This window comes from Megascapheus bottae, chromosome 5 (genome assembly GCF_031878675.1).
Source record: "Megascapheus bottae isolate mThoBot1 chromosome 5, mThoBot2.hap1, whole genome shotgun sequence".
NCBI lineage: Eukaryota > Metazoa > Chordata > Mammalia > Rodentia > Geomyidae > Megascapheus > Megascapheus bottae.
The window spans coordinates 4995871-5010932 of record NC_143513.1 but is presented as its reverse complement, the minus strand read 5'-3'; the positions used below and the strand labels follow the sequence as shown (position 1 = coordinate 5010932).

The window sequence follows — 15062 nt, the reverse complement described above, 5'->3', positions numbered from 1 at the left end:
GTCAAGGGAAATGATAAACAGTTGTGGTCTTCCCTACAAGGCTTGACAAAATCACTCTAAGAAATTAAAATAGAATCACATAGAAGAATATACCTGGTAGAGGTGTGGCTTGGTGGTAGAGCACCTGCCCAGCCCCAAGTTCAAAGACAGTATTACAAAAATTTAATTAAAAAAAAAAAAAAAAGAAAGAAAGAGTGGCCGGGAATTTGGCCTAGAGGTTAAAGTGCTTGCCTAGCATGCATGAAGACCTGGGTTCGATTCCTCGGTACCACATGTAGGAAAAAGCCGGAAGTGGTGCTGAGGCTCAAGTGGTAGAGCTCTAGCCTTGAGAAAGTCCAAGGACAGTGCTCAGGCCCTGAGCTCAAGCCCAGGACTGGCAAAAAAATATTTAAAAAATACAAAAAAAAATTTTAAAAAAAGAAAGAGAAACCAAACACCTATACAAGCTCTAAGATGCTTAGCTCTCTAACACCAATAATACTTTTCAGACAAGTAAGGAGTCTTCAGGTAATAACCCCAAAATATATTCCAAGCCTCCTTTCAATAGCTACCTACCTTTTGCAATGGGGCGGGAGGGGGGGGAGACTTAAGAGCCTTTTGTTCCCTTTTTTTTCTACTTTCTCACCTTGTCCTCATTTCTTCTGAGACATAGTCTCCCCATACAGCGCAGACCTTGAACTCATGATATTAGTGCCTTAGCCTGAATGTTAGCACTATCGGTATGTAAACACCACACCTGGCTAGAAATTCTTGATTCCTCTCTCTCCAGATTTTTATAAACAAAGTAGATCCTAAACCTCACATTTTGTGATTTTAAGAACTACAATCCAAGTCTGAGACTTGTGTAGGTGTTGGCAGTAACTTTCACTTGTACTACTCCAACAATGTATTCAGGGATTTTTTGTTTGTTTCAATCCCTTCCTTTCACTTCATTGTTAACATTTCAATGTGTTTTTTTTTTTAAGAGTATTAAGCTAAAATGTATCACCCTCCTTCAAACTGTCCAGAAGTTCCCTAGCAACTAAGTAAAACTTAAACTCATCTCGGCTGATATTCCTGAACACTGAGGTTGGACTGAACTTGTGTCTCTCCACATGACAGCCTTCTCTCTCAACAATCCCCTTGGCTCCAGTAAGTACGAATATTTGAACTCGCAACCTCACACTTGCTTGGCTGATTTTCTACCCACCTGAGCTAAGCTAAGCCCCCAGTCCATCTTTTTGCTGGTCATTTTGGAGATGGAGTTTCTAGGACTTCTCTGCATGCGCTGGCTCCAAACTCATCTTCTAAATCTGAGCCTCCAGAGCAGCATGGGTTACAGCACAAGCCACCACCACCCCCCCACACCTGGCTCAGGCAAACGTCCATCTTTTGCTCTTCCCAGGCTGTCCACCAGCTAACTTCCTTCTACCCTCTATTTAGAATGCTCTTTGCCCAGATCTTCATTAAACTTTCTTACTAATCACAAAGGTCTCTGCTCCAGTTTACTCAAAGAAATTAACCATTCTGGTAAAAATTACCCCATATGTCCCTTTGCAGCCACTGGTCTTACATGCTCTGTAGGGCTTAGTAGTTTAAATTCTGCTAACTCTTCTTATTACCATCTAATGTGTGCTAACAGCTCCATCTCTAGTACCTAGCTATTAGGTATTTCTTAGGTCAGCATCTGGCAGAGTAAGCACTTATCAACTTTCCATTTATGTCATTAACTATTACCTTCTTCCCATTTTCACTCCCCCGCCCTTTCCTCTTTTTCATTATCATCTATAAAAAATAAAGGTGTTTTCCAATTGATCCTGTCACCTTCCTTGTCTTATCTGTCTATTCTTATTACATATGTAAATTACAGCTCCTATAAGTACCTACAAAATAACACATTCAAAAGTAATTACCTTTTTGCTGTAAACTGCTTCTCTCTTCCTGTTGCCTGTCTCAGCAAACAGCATCACCATTTGTGGCAGAGACTGTTCTCTAAAATCTGTTCTTCCTTTCTTCTATGGCAGCTGCCCAGCTACCCTACATTCCCAGCCTCACTGAAGTGAGGTGTGGCCTCATGACCAAGTGCTCTCCAGCAGAACAGGGAGTGTATGTGGTAAGTGTCATCGCTAGGCCTGGTTTCATAACATTCCTCCCTCTTTGCTCACTTCTGGCAACAGCCGTGGCAGATCTTCCAACATGGATTCCTGGATGACTGTATGAAACAGTCACCACTTGACCTGATGATATGGTTACACATTAATGGTGCGCTAAGGTAAGCAACAACCATTCAACAGTAAAGTGAAATATACAGAGGCCTCTCATTTTTTAACCACTTCTATATTTCATAGCCCATATTTGTCACCAAGTTTTAGCCTTTCCTAACTAATAATACATCCAGCAAGGTTATAAGAATAGGCATCAGGATATACTTCACAACACATATTCAGTCACTAAACACTAACAATTCTCCACTATATCCTTATGATATAATTTACCTATCTTTTCAACTGCTATGCCAAAATCCTGCTTTCTTTCTAAATTTACTACATCACTTTCCAGTTGCCTGTCCTTGTTTTTAGTCTTAAAGACCAATTCACTCCTCAAAATAGTCAAAATAATTGTATAAAATGTAATGACACTGTGTTACACCTTTAGTACACATTGCTTTCTTCTAGTATTACATAATGTTTCTTGTTCTAACTACAACGACTCTTTGGTTCTCTGACAGGGCTGAGCAAATGCATTTTCTAGAGTAATAAGATAGAAAAATAAAAAATAAAATAAAAAACTTTACAGAAGTTAGTGGTGCTTTACCTATGTGCTAAATGCATTTATAATAAACTGATTTTTATACTCATGATAATTTAAGCAAAAATTTTGCAAAATAAACCACCGATTATCCCAGCACTTAGGAGGCTAAGACTAGAGCATGAGGAGTTCAAGGTTAGCCTAGGCTACCGAGCAAGACTATGTTACAAAATAGTAATAAGGGTTTTTCTTACAAAATCAGCACTACAACTCACTTTCAACCTACCACTTAATTGGCAAAGGGGAAATTGAAAAACTAATATTTTAATCACAAAAGCAAATTTGAAGATAAGCAGAGCTAGAAGAGAATTAAGGATAATTTCAAGATAAACATCATTCAATAATACTTATTCTATATTCTTATTAACAAAAAAGTAACAGATAGAAATTACATTGCTTGTTTTGTTTTTGGTGGGTCATGGGACTTGAACTCTAGGCCTGGGTGCTATCCCTGAGCAATTCAGCTCAAGTCTACTGCCCTACCCACCCATCCTGGGCCTGGGTATTGTCCCTGACCTCTGAAGAGCTGCCCTGCCCCAGGAACCACAGCCCCACTTCTGGTTTTCTAGTGGTTAATTGGAGATAAGAGTTATTCTTTAGTGCCCAGGCTGGCTTTGATCCTCAATCCTCAGATCTCAGCCTCCTGAATAGCCATCGCGCCCAGCTGAAATTACGTTTTGAAGTCAAAAAACTTAAATCCTGGGAAAATTTTAAAGCACTACTATAAAATGAAAATAGAACATCCAAAGGCAAAGGAATGAAGTTTTTGAATCCTCAAAAATGAACATTTCAAACTTGGTCCCTCTAAATCTGGGTACCTGTTTTCAGTATCCTAAAGATTAATTCATTTACCAGATAAAAAGAATAAACAGGACACGAAATGTGGCTTAGTGGTAGGTAGAGCACTTCCCTATCATGCGTGACACCTTGGGTTCGAATCCTCAAAACAATATAAACAAAAAATAAATAAAATTAACAAGAGCAAAAATAAACATTAAATGTTTTAAAAGTAAACCGAATTAACAATTTTTCATTTTAAGAAAAAATTTTACTTTTATACTAACCAAGTCTATACAAAAAGTAAATTAACCCCTATTGAACACACAGTACTGAAAAACATGTAGTCACGTCCTTAGAATTTATACTTTGATTAGAAAATCTGATTTGATTAGAAAATCAAAAGAGTAAATTCAAGAAAAGTGCTACTTGTAAGTAAAAACTTAAAGCCTTGTAAAGTCTCAAAAATAATGATCTGGAAGGTAAATATCCTAGATTTCAATTTCAACTAAATAAACTTCTTACATCAATGTCATTAGCAAGATAAAAATAAAATTCATCACACTTCTAAATAATAAAAACTTCTCAGATCATTTTAAATATTTGGTGGTACCAAAATACTCTTCACTTACAGATTGATCATTATTAGGTAAGGAGCTTTAAAGATGTTTTAAAAACAACAAAATTTGTTATCTGAAATTCACAAATGTAAACACCACACAATTAGCTTATTCATTAGTCTAAAACTAAAGTATAGCTCCTTAGAAAAAGAAAATTACTACTTTTAGAGAGCTGAAAAGGCAGAGAGTAAAATTCCACAGACCCGTTGCTACAGAAGAACTCTTAAGATTGGCCACTAGGCAATGATACCTGCTAAAGAATGATACCTTCTAAAGATGACTATGAGGTTTCTTGGGCAATCCATATCTGGAATGTGAGCAAAGTTGGTGACAAGGTCTCAACCAAGGAATCACTAAACATAATGAAAATCGCCTTTTATAAAAATACCTCGGTTTAATTCTTTGCTCCACCAATTGCTGGTGACCTTGCAAGTGCATTACATTTCCCAAATTTCAATTTATCTATAATGTGCATAAGAATAATGGTATCAACACAAATCATCTCAGGAAACTTTTTGCAGTGACTACATACATAAATGCTAAGTGAGTTTCTTCCATTTCCTTTCTTTATAAACCACACACACACACACACACACACACACACACACACACACACACACACACAGAGCTACGTATTTTGATAAACACTAACAGTAATGTCTAATTAATCAATAAACCAGGATACAATCCTAGAAAGAGTAACAAGAGCACGATTAGTAACTACTTGAGTAGATGAAGCAATTTTAATGAATAATTTCATCATGTTCCAAAACAAAGTATTCCTTATCTGACTTATGTAACTGTAACACCTCTGTATATCAACTTTATAATAATAATTTTAATTTTTTTAAATTTTACCTAGTCCAGACATGTGGTACATATAGCCATTTAATTTTGCTTTTAACGGTAATCTTACATTAAGCCACTAGATGGCGCTATCACCTTCAAAATAGTATGTATGTGAGGCAAATGTGTTGAAAAACCAGTACTCCTTATAGACTCATTACATATAAACACAGTAGACTTTCATAATCCATTAAGAAACTACTCTATTTGGACTGCATTAAATTTTAGAATCATAAAAGGTATACTTCTCAATACTTTTGGAAATTTTTATCTTATTTTTGTTTCTTGTTTTGTTTTGGCGATGTCTGTTTGCAGGCCTAAGATCAAAGACAAGGCTTCATGCATACTGGCAAGTTCTCTATTCTCAAAGCCCAAGATTTGGGAGATTTTTAAATGTTTCACGATACATTGACCATAATGAGGTTCAAATGCGTGGCAAGCCACCTGACCAAGATAATACAATTGGACTAGGGGGAAAAAAATCAGAACTACAGTTTCCCAAGTTAGGACCACGGGTTTTTATACTCATTGAATTTAAAACACATTACATTTGGTATGTAAGAACATGAAGTTAATTTCAACTTATGTAGAAAACTTTTTCATATGGAAGTCACATAAAGACAGCCCAACTACTATGTATAATTCCACCCAAGTATTTCTCATCATGGAAATAAACTAAACATCTTTGGGAAACAAATGCAACCCACAAAACCAAATGAGATGTATCTGTAATAGCATCAGATATATAAACTAAAAGTTGTTTGGGGAATACAAAAAAAACTGATACTAAATTATCGAATGTCACAATTACTCTAACTACAGCAGTTAACTAGAAAATACTTGAAGACAACTTAATATCTTTACTGCTATGTTATGGTAAAGCTTTCCCTTGTTCTCTAATTGCAATAACAATGTAGAAAGTTCAGGAAACACCTATGTATTTCCAGAACATTTGGGAAAATACAATCACTCTAATAAAGGTAGATTTTAAATTATTTAAATTCACTAGGATAAAGTATGTATCTCTAAGGCATTGTATCATACAAAGCCTACTTTACAAATGGAATTTTAAGTCAACTATTCCAATATAAGGGAGGAAGGGGGAAGGGAAGGAGGGAAGGAGGGAAAAGATTTTAAGTATAAAGCCATTTCAAGGCCAGGGCAGGGCCTAATGGTAGTGTTTGCATACCTTGAGAAAGCCAAAGGACAGTGCTCAGGCCCTGAGATCAAGCGTCAGGACTGGCAAAAAAAAAAAAAAAACCCGCAAATAAATAAAAGCCCTTCAAGAATATAGAGGGGCCAGGAGTTTGGCCTAGTGGTAAGAGTGCTTGCATAGCATGCACGTACACCCAGGTTCGATTCCTCCATACCACATACATAGAAAAAGCTGGCAGTGGTGTGACTCAAGTGGTAGAGCACTAGGCCTTGAGAAAACTTAGGGACAGTGCTCAGGCCCTGAGTTCAGGCCCCAGGACCAGCAAAAAAAAAAAAAAAAATGAAAGAAAGAGTATATTTGATAGAACAAAAAAACTTACTCCATATTACCCGAAGACTCAGTTATGTAATTTCAAATTTCCTATTTCTCTAAACTAAAAAAATTCCAACATTAGGGGACCATGAGCAGTAAAATGCTGCAACTCCAATCCTCTACTGAAACCCAATATTGCATTTCAAATGGAAAACCAGTGGGAAAAAAGTGCTGATATATAAAATGTGGCTGTACTATAAAATTTACTAGACTAAAATCCACTCAAAATTGCCTGGATATCTGCATAATAAAATTTATTAGGTGGGAATGGAAACTAGGTGGTTCCATCTTCACTGAAACCTAACAAAAAGGAAGGGACTCATATTCAAATATAACACACTCTTATTACAGATAAAGCAGACAGTGAAGTCTCATCCAGCTAATTAAATAGAATGCCTAACCAGAATTTCCCCCAAAAAAAGAACAGCCAGAGAAATTCAGTAATTTCATAGTAAGTCACTCAAGCTGTTTTAAATTAAATACACATTAAGATCAAGTTCTACCAAGAGGCACTATTGTATATGATGTAAAAAATTTTAAATCTAGAGTTGAAATCTTGAAACATAGGTCTCTTACCTATCCAATTCTTGCCTCAGATTTACAACCATCTGCCTCAACTACTAGCCAAATAGGGGACCGTGGGTGTACATTACAACATGAACCCACTTTTTTTTTTTTTTTGCCAGTCCTGGGCTTGAGCAAAGGGCCTGGGCACTGTCCTTGGACTTTCTCAAGGCTAGAGCTCCACCACTTGAGCCTCAGCACCACTTCTGGCCTTTTTCTATGTATGTGGTACCAAGGAATTGAATCTGGGTCTTCGTGCACGCTAGGCAAGCACTCTACCACTAGACCAAACTCCCAGCCCTGAAGCCACTTATTTTTAAAGTAATTTAATCCTTCACAACACAATAGACATGGAATCAATGTAAGTGACCACCTATAGATGAAAGGGTAATGAGGATGTAATGTGTGTATGTGTATGTGCACACACACAAAATACTATGCTACCCTAACCTTTGATACAACATGGATGAACTCAAAAGACGATTATGTTAAGTGAAAGGAAGCTTAACACATGTAATCAGGAAAAAAAAAATAGATAGATGATAGATAGATAGATAGATAGATAGATAGATAGATAGATAGATAGATAGATAGAATACAGTGGTGGTTCCATGGGTGGGACTTGGAGGCCGACCAAAGATCATAAAATTTCAGGCCAGGCATGATGTTGCATGCCTGTCATCTCACCTATGTGGGAGGCAGAGAGAGAAGGAAAGAAGTTTGAGGTTGCCCCTAGTAACATCACCAGACCCTATCTGAAAAATAACCTAAGGCCAAAAGGGATAGTTAAGAGCATGGCTTAAGCAGAAAAGCACCTGAGTTCAAAACCAACACTTATCACTTCAAAGTAATGGTAGTACTCAGGCACTACCAAAAAAAAGAGGGGGGGAGTACATATTTTCAATTACTAGAAATTCAACAGATACTTATACAACATGGGGTATTTAAATAGAGTTAGTAAGACATTATACTCTTAGAAATTGCTCAGAGTAGATTTTAAGTGTCCTGGACATAAAAAATTTCTTAATTAGCTCTACTTAATCATTTCATAATGCATACATACTTTAAACCAATAAACATAAATAACAAATATATACAATTTTTATATTCTAGCTAAAAAATAAAATTTTAAAGTGAGAAAAATTTGCCCAACCTTCTCTGGGTTTTGATCTTTCTCAAATACAAATTTACTCCCTTGGGCTATTTTACATTTCTTTCACAGACATACATATACACACGTGCGCACACACACATGCACACACATAACCCTTTCTTAAAATAATATATTAAGCACATGTGTGAGTTTAAGAAAGAAGGAAAGGAAGAAAAAGAAAGAGAAGGGAGGGAAAGGGGAGGAAGGGAAGAAGGGAGGGAAGAGAAAGAGGGAGGGAGGGAAGGAAGGAGGGAGGGAAAAAAGGGAGGGAGGAAAGTCTGTGATAGAATGCTTGCCTAGTGTGCGTGAAGCCCTTGGTTTGATTCCTCAATATCAAGTACTCAGAAATGGTGATGTGGCTCAAGTGGCAGAATGCTAGCCTTGAACAAAAAGTGTCCAAGGACAGTACCTAGGCCCCTGAGTCCAAGCCTCAGAACTGGCCAAAAATTCCAGTGAAATAATTCAGTAGTATGATTCAAAACTAAAGTTTTATTTTCTTAGCAAGATATCTATTCAATAATAATATATTCAATTATGTCTAATTTAAATATTACCTTATAATGGTAAATTCTCGACTATTTCCTATCCCCTCCATTACATCAAAACATAAATCTTATATTAATTAATCTTCTATGTGAATTTTACCTTAATAAGCATTGGGCCTTATTTTATTAAGTTGTTTTGTTGAAATACAGCTCTACAGTTTGGGAAAATAGCAGTATTTTGCTCTCATTTTTTAATTTATTTTTAAGTCATGGAGCTTGAACTCAGAGGCCTAGCCACTGTGCCGGAGCTTTTGTTTGCTTAAGATTAACAGTCTACCACTTTGAGCCACACAGCCACTTCTGACTTTTCTTTGGTTAACTGGTGATAATAGTCTCACAGACTTTCCTGTCCAAGCTGGGTTTTAAACTGTGATCCTCAGATCTCAGCATCCTTAGGAGCTAGGACTACAAGCATGAGCTACCAACGCTCAACCAGTATTTCATTATTAATGAGTAAGAATTTATTCTTTTAAAAGAGTAAAATACATTGTTTATATCTGCCTATTACATCATTGCTTATCCATTTACTGAATTTATTCAATACATTAATCCACTAAAATGAAATGGTGTTTCAGTATGTTAAAATTAAAAATACGGTAAATAAATCTGAAACTATGTCACAAAAAATGGGCTAGGCTGACTAGATTTATTAAATCTAATTAATTCCAGGGTTTATTTACATAATATTTAGTCCCTCCCAAAATAGTGCATTTTGAAGTTTCATATTAGTTCTAGGTACAGATGGAGCCATGTTAGAAACACATCCCAGCTTCAGCCAGGGATCTCACAGTAGGTTGTTTAAACAGTTTCAGGAAAAGAGGAGGGGAGGGAGAAGAGGGAAAACACGTAAACAGAGAAAAAAACTAAGATCAAAACGAAGATTAAGTCTAAAACAATAATGAAAACAAACTGTGTATGTTTAATTTTTAAAACTCAAGTTTTTACAAAACAAAAATTCAGAACATATTAATATCTAGATCTGCATTAGAAATCTACAAATGAATTTTTAAAGTCTTAAGTTATAAGCATTTTACAGAAATTATATTCACCTGTTAAAAATCAATTAATTTTAAATGAATATATAACATTATAGAATTAAAATAGTCTACCCAATATGGTATAAATTTATTATTTTGTATATAAAGACATAAAAACTAAAAAATTATCAATAAGGTACCCTAAACACAGCTTCTAAAACTAGACTATAATATCTACAGTATTCATTTGAAAGTACTCTTACCTTTCTTCTGAGCTATACAATCGAGCAAGTCCAAAATCTGCAAGTTTAATCTGCCCTCTGGTAGAAATAAGACAAAATGAACCAAAGGTATTAGTCTATTCTGAATTGATAATGTATACTTCATACTCATGAAAAGCCTACATATAAATTTTAACTTTGATCACACTGAAGTATAGGAGATATATTCACAGAGTAACAGTTAACCTTGCTCTCACATTTCAGTTGTCATTATTATTAATACATTAACCCACTTAGTTCCCCAGGTTTTGAATCTTCAAACTATTATAAATGGAAAATATTCCCCCCTCAAAAAAAATATGTGTCTGTACTGAACATGTGCAAGCTTCTTTATTGGTATTAGTATTCCCTACATAACTGTAAAACTATTTATACATCATTTCCATTGTACTATCAGTAATACAGAGTACATAACACAATAATACCTGGGAGTACAATACTCCATTTTATATAAGGAACTTGGAATCTACAGATTCTAGAAAAGGGGTGAGTAATCTTAGAACCAAACCCCAATGATCCAAAGAAAATGCTTAAATATTAGTTCAAGTACTATTCATTTCTAATTTAGAACACATTATTTACTCAAGCCAACAATGCCCAAGAATAAGGTCAAATTAAAATTTTATTTAATTTTTAGCTCTTGGAGATGCTAGCTACATCCACTATTTCCTACTGTTTAAAACCAGGACCATGCCAGGCACTAGTGGCTCAGGCCTAGCTACTCAGGAAGTTGAGATCTAGGCATTGCAGTTTAAAGACAGTCCTGGCAGGAAAGTCTGTGAGACTCTTATCTCCAATTAACCACCAGAAAACCAGAAATGGTGCTGTGGTCCAAGTAGTAAAGTAATCAGCACCAGGTCCTAAGGAGCAGTAAATGAATAGATAGATAGATAGATAGATAGATAGATAGATAGATAGATAGATAGTGAATAAATAAATGTGTAAATGAATAAAAATAAAACAATGATTCCAAACATGCTCAGTTAAACTGAAAAAGTACTACTATAATTACAAAATTCACCAGGGTTCGTGTTATATTATTACTAACATTGAACATAAGCATCATGCATACTTCAGGAAGAAAGAAGTCATGTTAAACCATGATAAAAAAAAATTTTAACCAATATGAAGATCATTCACATTACTTGATATCATAGTAAACCAAAATCAACAACAACCAAACCAACCCAATTAGGTATTACTGTGTATGTGCCTTAAGTTTATTTCAGTCATATTTAAAGTTCTATATTAATACAGAAATTTTGTTTTCCTGTGTTAAAGACCAACTATTTAGTATCTTTCCATTACATGACAGTATAAACTGTCATTGAAAATTAATCTAACCAAGAAAATACAACACAACAGGAAACCAAGTTTCAGGGCTGTTGATTAGACATCTGGAACAATAAGTTTTCAACAAAATCAAGACAAGCATTATATAGTACTCCATTTGAACATACAGATGAAGCTCACATCCATACCTATTATTTAGAAGGATATTTGAACATTTAATATCTCTATGCAAAAAGTTCTTCTTATGACAATAATTAAATGATTTGATGTGACTTTCATTAAAATGAACCAAGCCTGACTCCAGTAGTCCCATTAGATCATGGTCCATATACTCAAACACCAGATAAAATGCACCTAAAAAGCAAGAATAATCCATACATTAAAAAACTTGTACAACTTATCTTTATAGATTGGGGGTTTTTGTTTTTTGGGGTTTCTTTTGGGGGGGGGATTTCTTTTTTGTAAGCTGGGCTTGAACACGGGGCCTAGGCGCTGTCCTTGAGCTCTTTTTTGCTCAAGGCTAGCACTCTGAATTCCAGCACCACTTCGTGTGGCTTTCTGGTGGTTAAATGGAGGTAAGAGTCTCATGGACTTCCCTGCCTGGGCTGGCTTTGAACCTTGATCCTCTCAGATCTCAGCCTCCTGAGGAGGTAGGATTACACAGACATGAGCTACCAGAGCCCAGCTAGTTGTTTTTTTTTTAACTATACAATTTTATTTCTATTATTGAAGTATATACAGAGGGATTACAATTTCATAATTCAAGAAATATGTATTTCTAATTTGGACAGTATCACCTTTGGTTTTCCCCTCCTATCCCTACCCACAAGTTACATAGCTTATTTTCTGCACAGTGTACACTAAATGTTTAGGTTTTATTTTTAAAAATAAAATACCTGTAGTGGTACTGATCCTTGAAAAGAAGTGCTATTTTATCACCTTAAAAACATTCATCTTTTTCTGAAAATTTAACATTAGGAGATTCCATCTCCAATTAACCAGCAAAAAGTCATGCTGAAGGCATGGCTCAAATGGCAGAGCACCAGCCAAGCAAGCATAAGGCTCTGATATCAACCCCTAGTACCAAAAAAGAGAGAAAAGAAAAAGAATTGCTTTATTGCTTTTATTGGAAGAGTGTATACCTACAAACACTTTTATTAAATTTTCTACTTTTCTACTAAACATACAATTTTTGTTCGTTTACATATATATGAATGAATTATATATTAATATATATAAAAATCCAGATCATTTTGAAAGAATAAAAATTATAACCATTTTCGTAACTACTGTAGGCCTGCTAACTTAAAATAGCACACAGTATACATAACTATGCAACTGTATGTTAGCTTTTTTAAAAATCTTAATTAAATTTGTACAAATTGAACCCAAAGCTGAAAGAAGAGACCTAATAATCAGGGTAGGTATGGTGATATATGCCTGTAATCCCAGCTTACTCAGTAAATTAAGACATTGTTCAATACCAGCTTAGGCAAAATCCTAAATCAAAAAATAAATGAGGGGGAGGGGAAGAGAAAAAACATGGGAAGGGGTAACAATGTTTGAGAAGTAATGTACTCATTACCTTACAAATGTTAACTGTAACCCCCCTACACATCACTGATAATAAAAAATAATAATCAGGAAAAAAAGCCAAGTTGGTGCCACATACGTATAATTCTAGTTTATAGGAGTAGAGGTAAAAAAATTGTGGTCTGAAGAGGTTTAGGCAAAAAGCCTGATATCCTACTTAAGCTAAAGCAAAAAGGGCTGCAAGTATGATTCAAATAATATAGTGCTCCTAATGCTTGGTCATGGGGCTTGAACTCTGGGCCTGGGTGATGTCCCTGAGCTCTTTAGCTCAAGGCTACTACTCTACCAGTTGAGCCACACTTCCAGTTAAAAAGCAAGAATAATCCATACATTAAAAAAAAAAAAACTTGTACAACTTATCTTTACAGTTTTCTGGTGGTTAACTGGAGATAAGAGTTTCACGGTCTTTCGTGCCCAGGCTGGCTTTGAACCATGATCCTCAGATCTCGGCCTCCTGAGTAGCTAGGATTACAGGCGTGAACCACTGGTGCCCGGCAAGACCTTGAATTTTAAATAATAAAGAGCCAGGAGTGTGGCCTAGTAGTAGAGTGCTTGCTTAGCATATATGCATCAAGCCCTGGGTTTGATTCCTCACTACTAAATACACAGAAAATCTAAAAGTGGTGCTGTGACTCTAGTGGTAGAGTGTTAGCCTTGAGAAAGTTCAAGGACAGTGCCCAGACCCTAAGTCCAAGCCCCAGAACTGGCAAAGTGACAAATGAAATAAATAAAATGAAGTATCATAATCAAATAAAATTTTATTTACAATTTAAGAATGGAAAAGCTAGCAAAACTTGTATCATATTAGAAAAGGGAAAAACTGTATCCTGACAAGGCATCTGAACATAGTTCATAAAACAGTCTCTATGGCTCTTGCATGGAATCCTAGCTACTCAGGAAGCTGAGATCTGAGGATGGAGTTGTTCAAAGCCAGAATGGGCACAAAAGTTTATGAGATTCTTATCTCCAATTAACCACCAGAAACCCAGAAAACCAGAAGTGGCTCTGTGGCTCAAGTGTAGGATGGTAGCCTTGAGCTAAAGACCTCAGGGATGTCCAGGCCCAAAGTTGAAGCCCCAGAATCAAAACAACAACAACAACAACAAAAAAAAAAAGCCTCTATTTTTAAATGAGCAAAGAACTCTTACTAAACTTGTAAAACAAAGGTAATCATTTTTCAACAGGGTTCAAGAGAGCCAGTACTAGGTTTTGGATTCAGGGCTTTGCCTTACTCAGCTTGCTTGCTCATTTGCTCAGCAAGCATTTTTAATACTTGACTCATGTCTCTAGCCTTGATTTTTACTGGCGATATTAAACATGGATTCTTTTGTATTGTCTGCCCAGTTGGCACTGCAGTCACAAGCCATCAGTGCACCTGGCACTGTCCCTATGCTTCTTTTGCTCAAGGCTAACACTCTACCACTTAAGCCACAGCTCCATTCTTTTTGGGGGGGGAGGGAATGAGAAGTAGTTAATTGTAAATAAAAGTCTCACAGACTTTCCTGCCATGGCCGGCTTTGAATTGTGATCCTCAAATCTCAGCCTCTTGAGTAGCTGGGATTATAGGCATGAGCCACCAATGCCCAGGTTTCAGCTATTTTTTGTTGCTATTGTTCCCTTCTTCTGTACTGCAGTTATAATTTAGAGCCTTGTGATTGCTAAGCAGGGAATCTATCACTTTAAGCCAGGCTCCTGACCATTTTTACATTATGTTTCAGATAGGGTCTCACATGCACACTTTGCCCTGGCTTGGCCTCAGACTGTGATATTCCAACTTGTATCTCCCACATAGCTAACAGACATGCTGTTTCCTTTTGTTGTTGTAATGGGCCTGGCTAACATTTGGCTAGATGGGGTTGGAATCAATCTTTCATTTTCTCCATTCCCACCTCCTAAGTAGCTGGGTTTACGGGCATGAGATACTATGCCCAGTTGAAACATTCTGTTTTGAAAGGTTATAATACTACCAAAGCCAAAATGTTGTATGTATTAAGAAAATGTCAGGGGTTGTATATAAGACAACATCTCTGTTCAGAAGTTAATACGCAAAAATCAAGGCAAATTATAAATATTAAGAGAGAAAAATATAATAGGTACA

The 15062-nt window shown here is 36.0% G+C and overlaps 1 protein-coding gene across 6 annotated transcripts in view; it reads right to left on the bottom strand.

Moving 5' to 3' along the window:
* Positions 1-15062, bottom strand: part of Cdk13 (cyclin dependent kinase 13) — a 101382-nt gene that overhangs the window by 26849 nt on the left and 59471 nt on the right. For all 6 annotated transcript variants that reach the window (XM_090332611.1, XM_090332607.1, XM_090332609.1 and 3 more), the window contains 2 exons: positions 11560-11725; positions 10061-10117 (listed from right to left, as the gene is read on the bottom strand). In XM_090332611.1, the coding sequence (XP_090188737.1) occupies positions 10061-10117; positions 11560-11725 (223 nt within the window). The remainder of the gene's footprint in view (positions 1-10060; positions 10118-11559; positions 11726-15062) is intronic.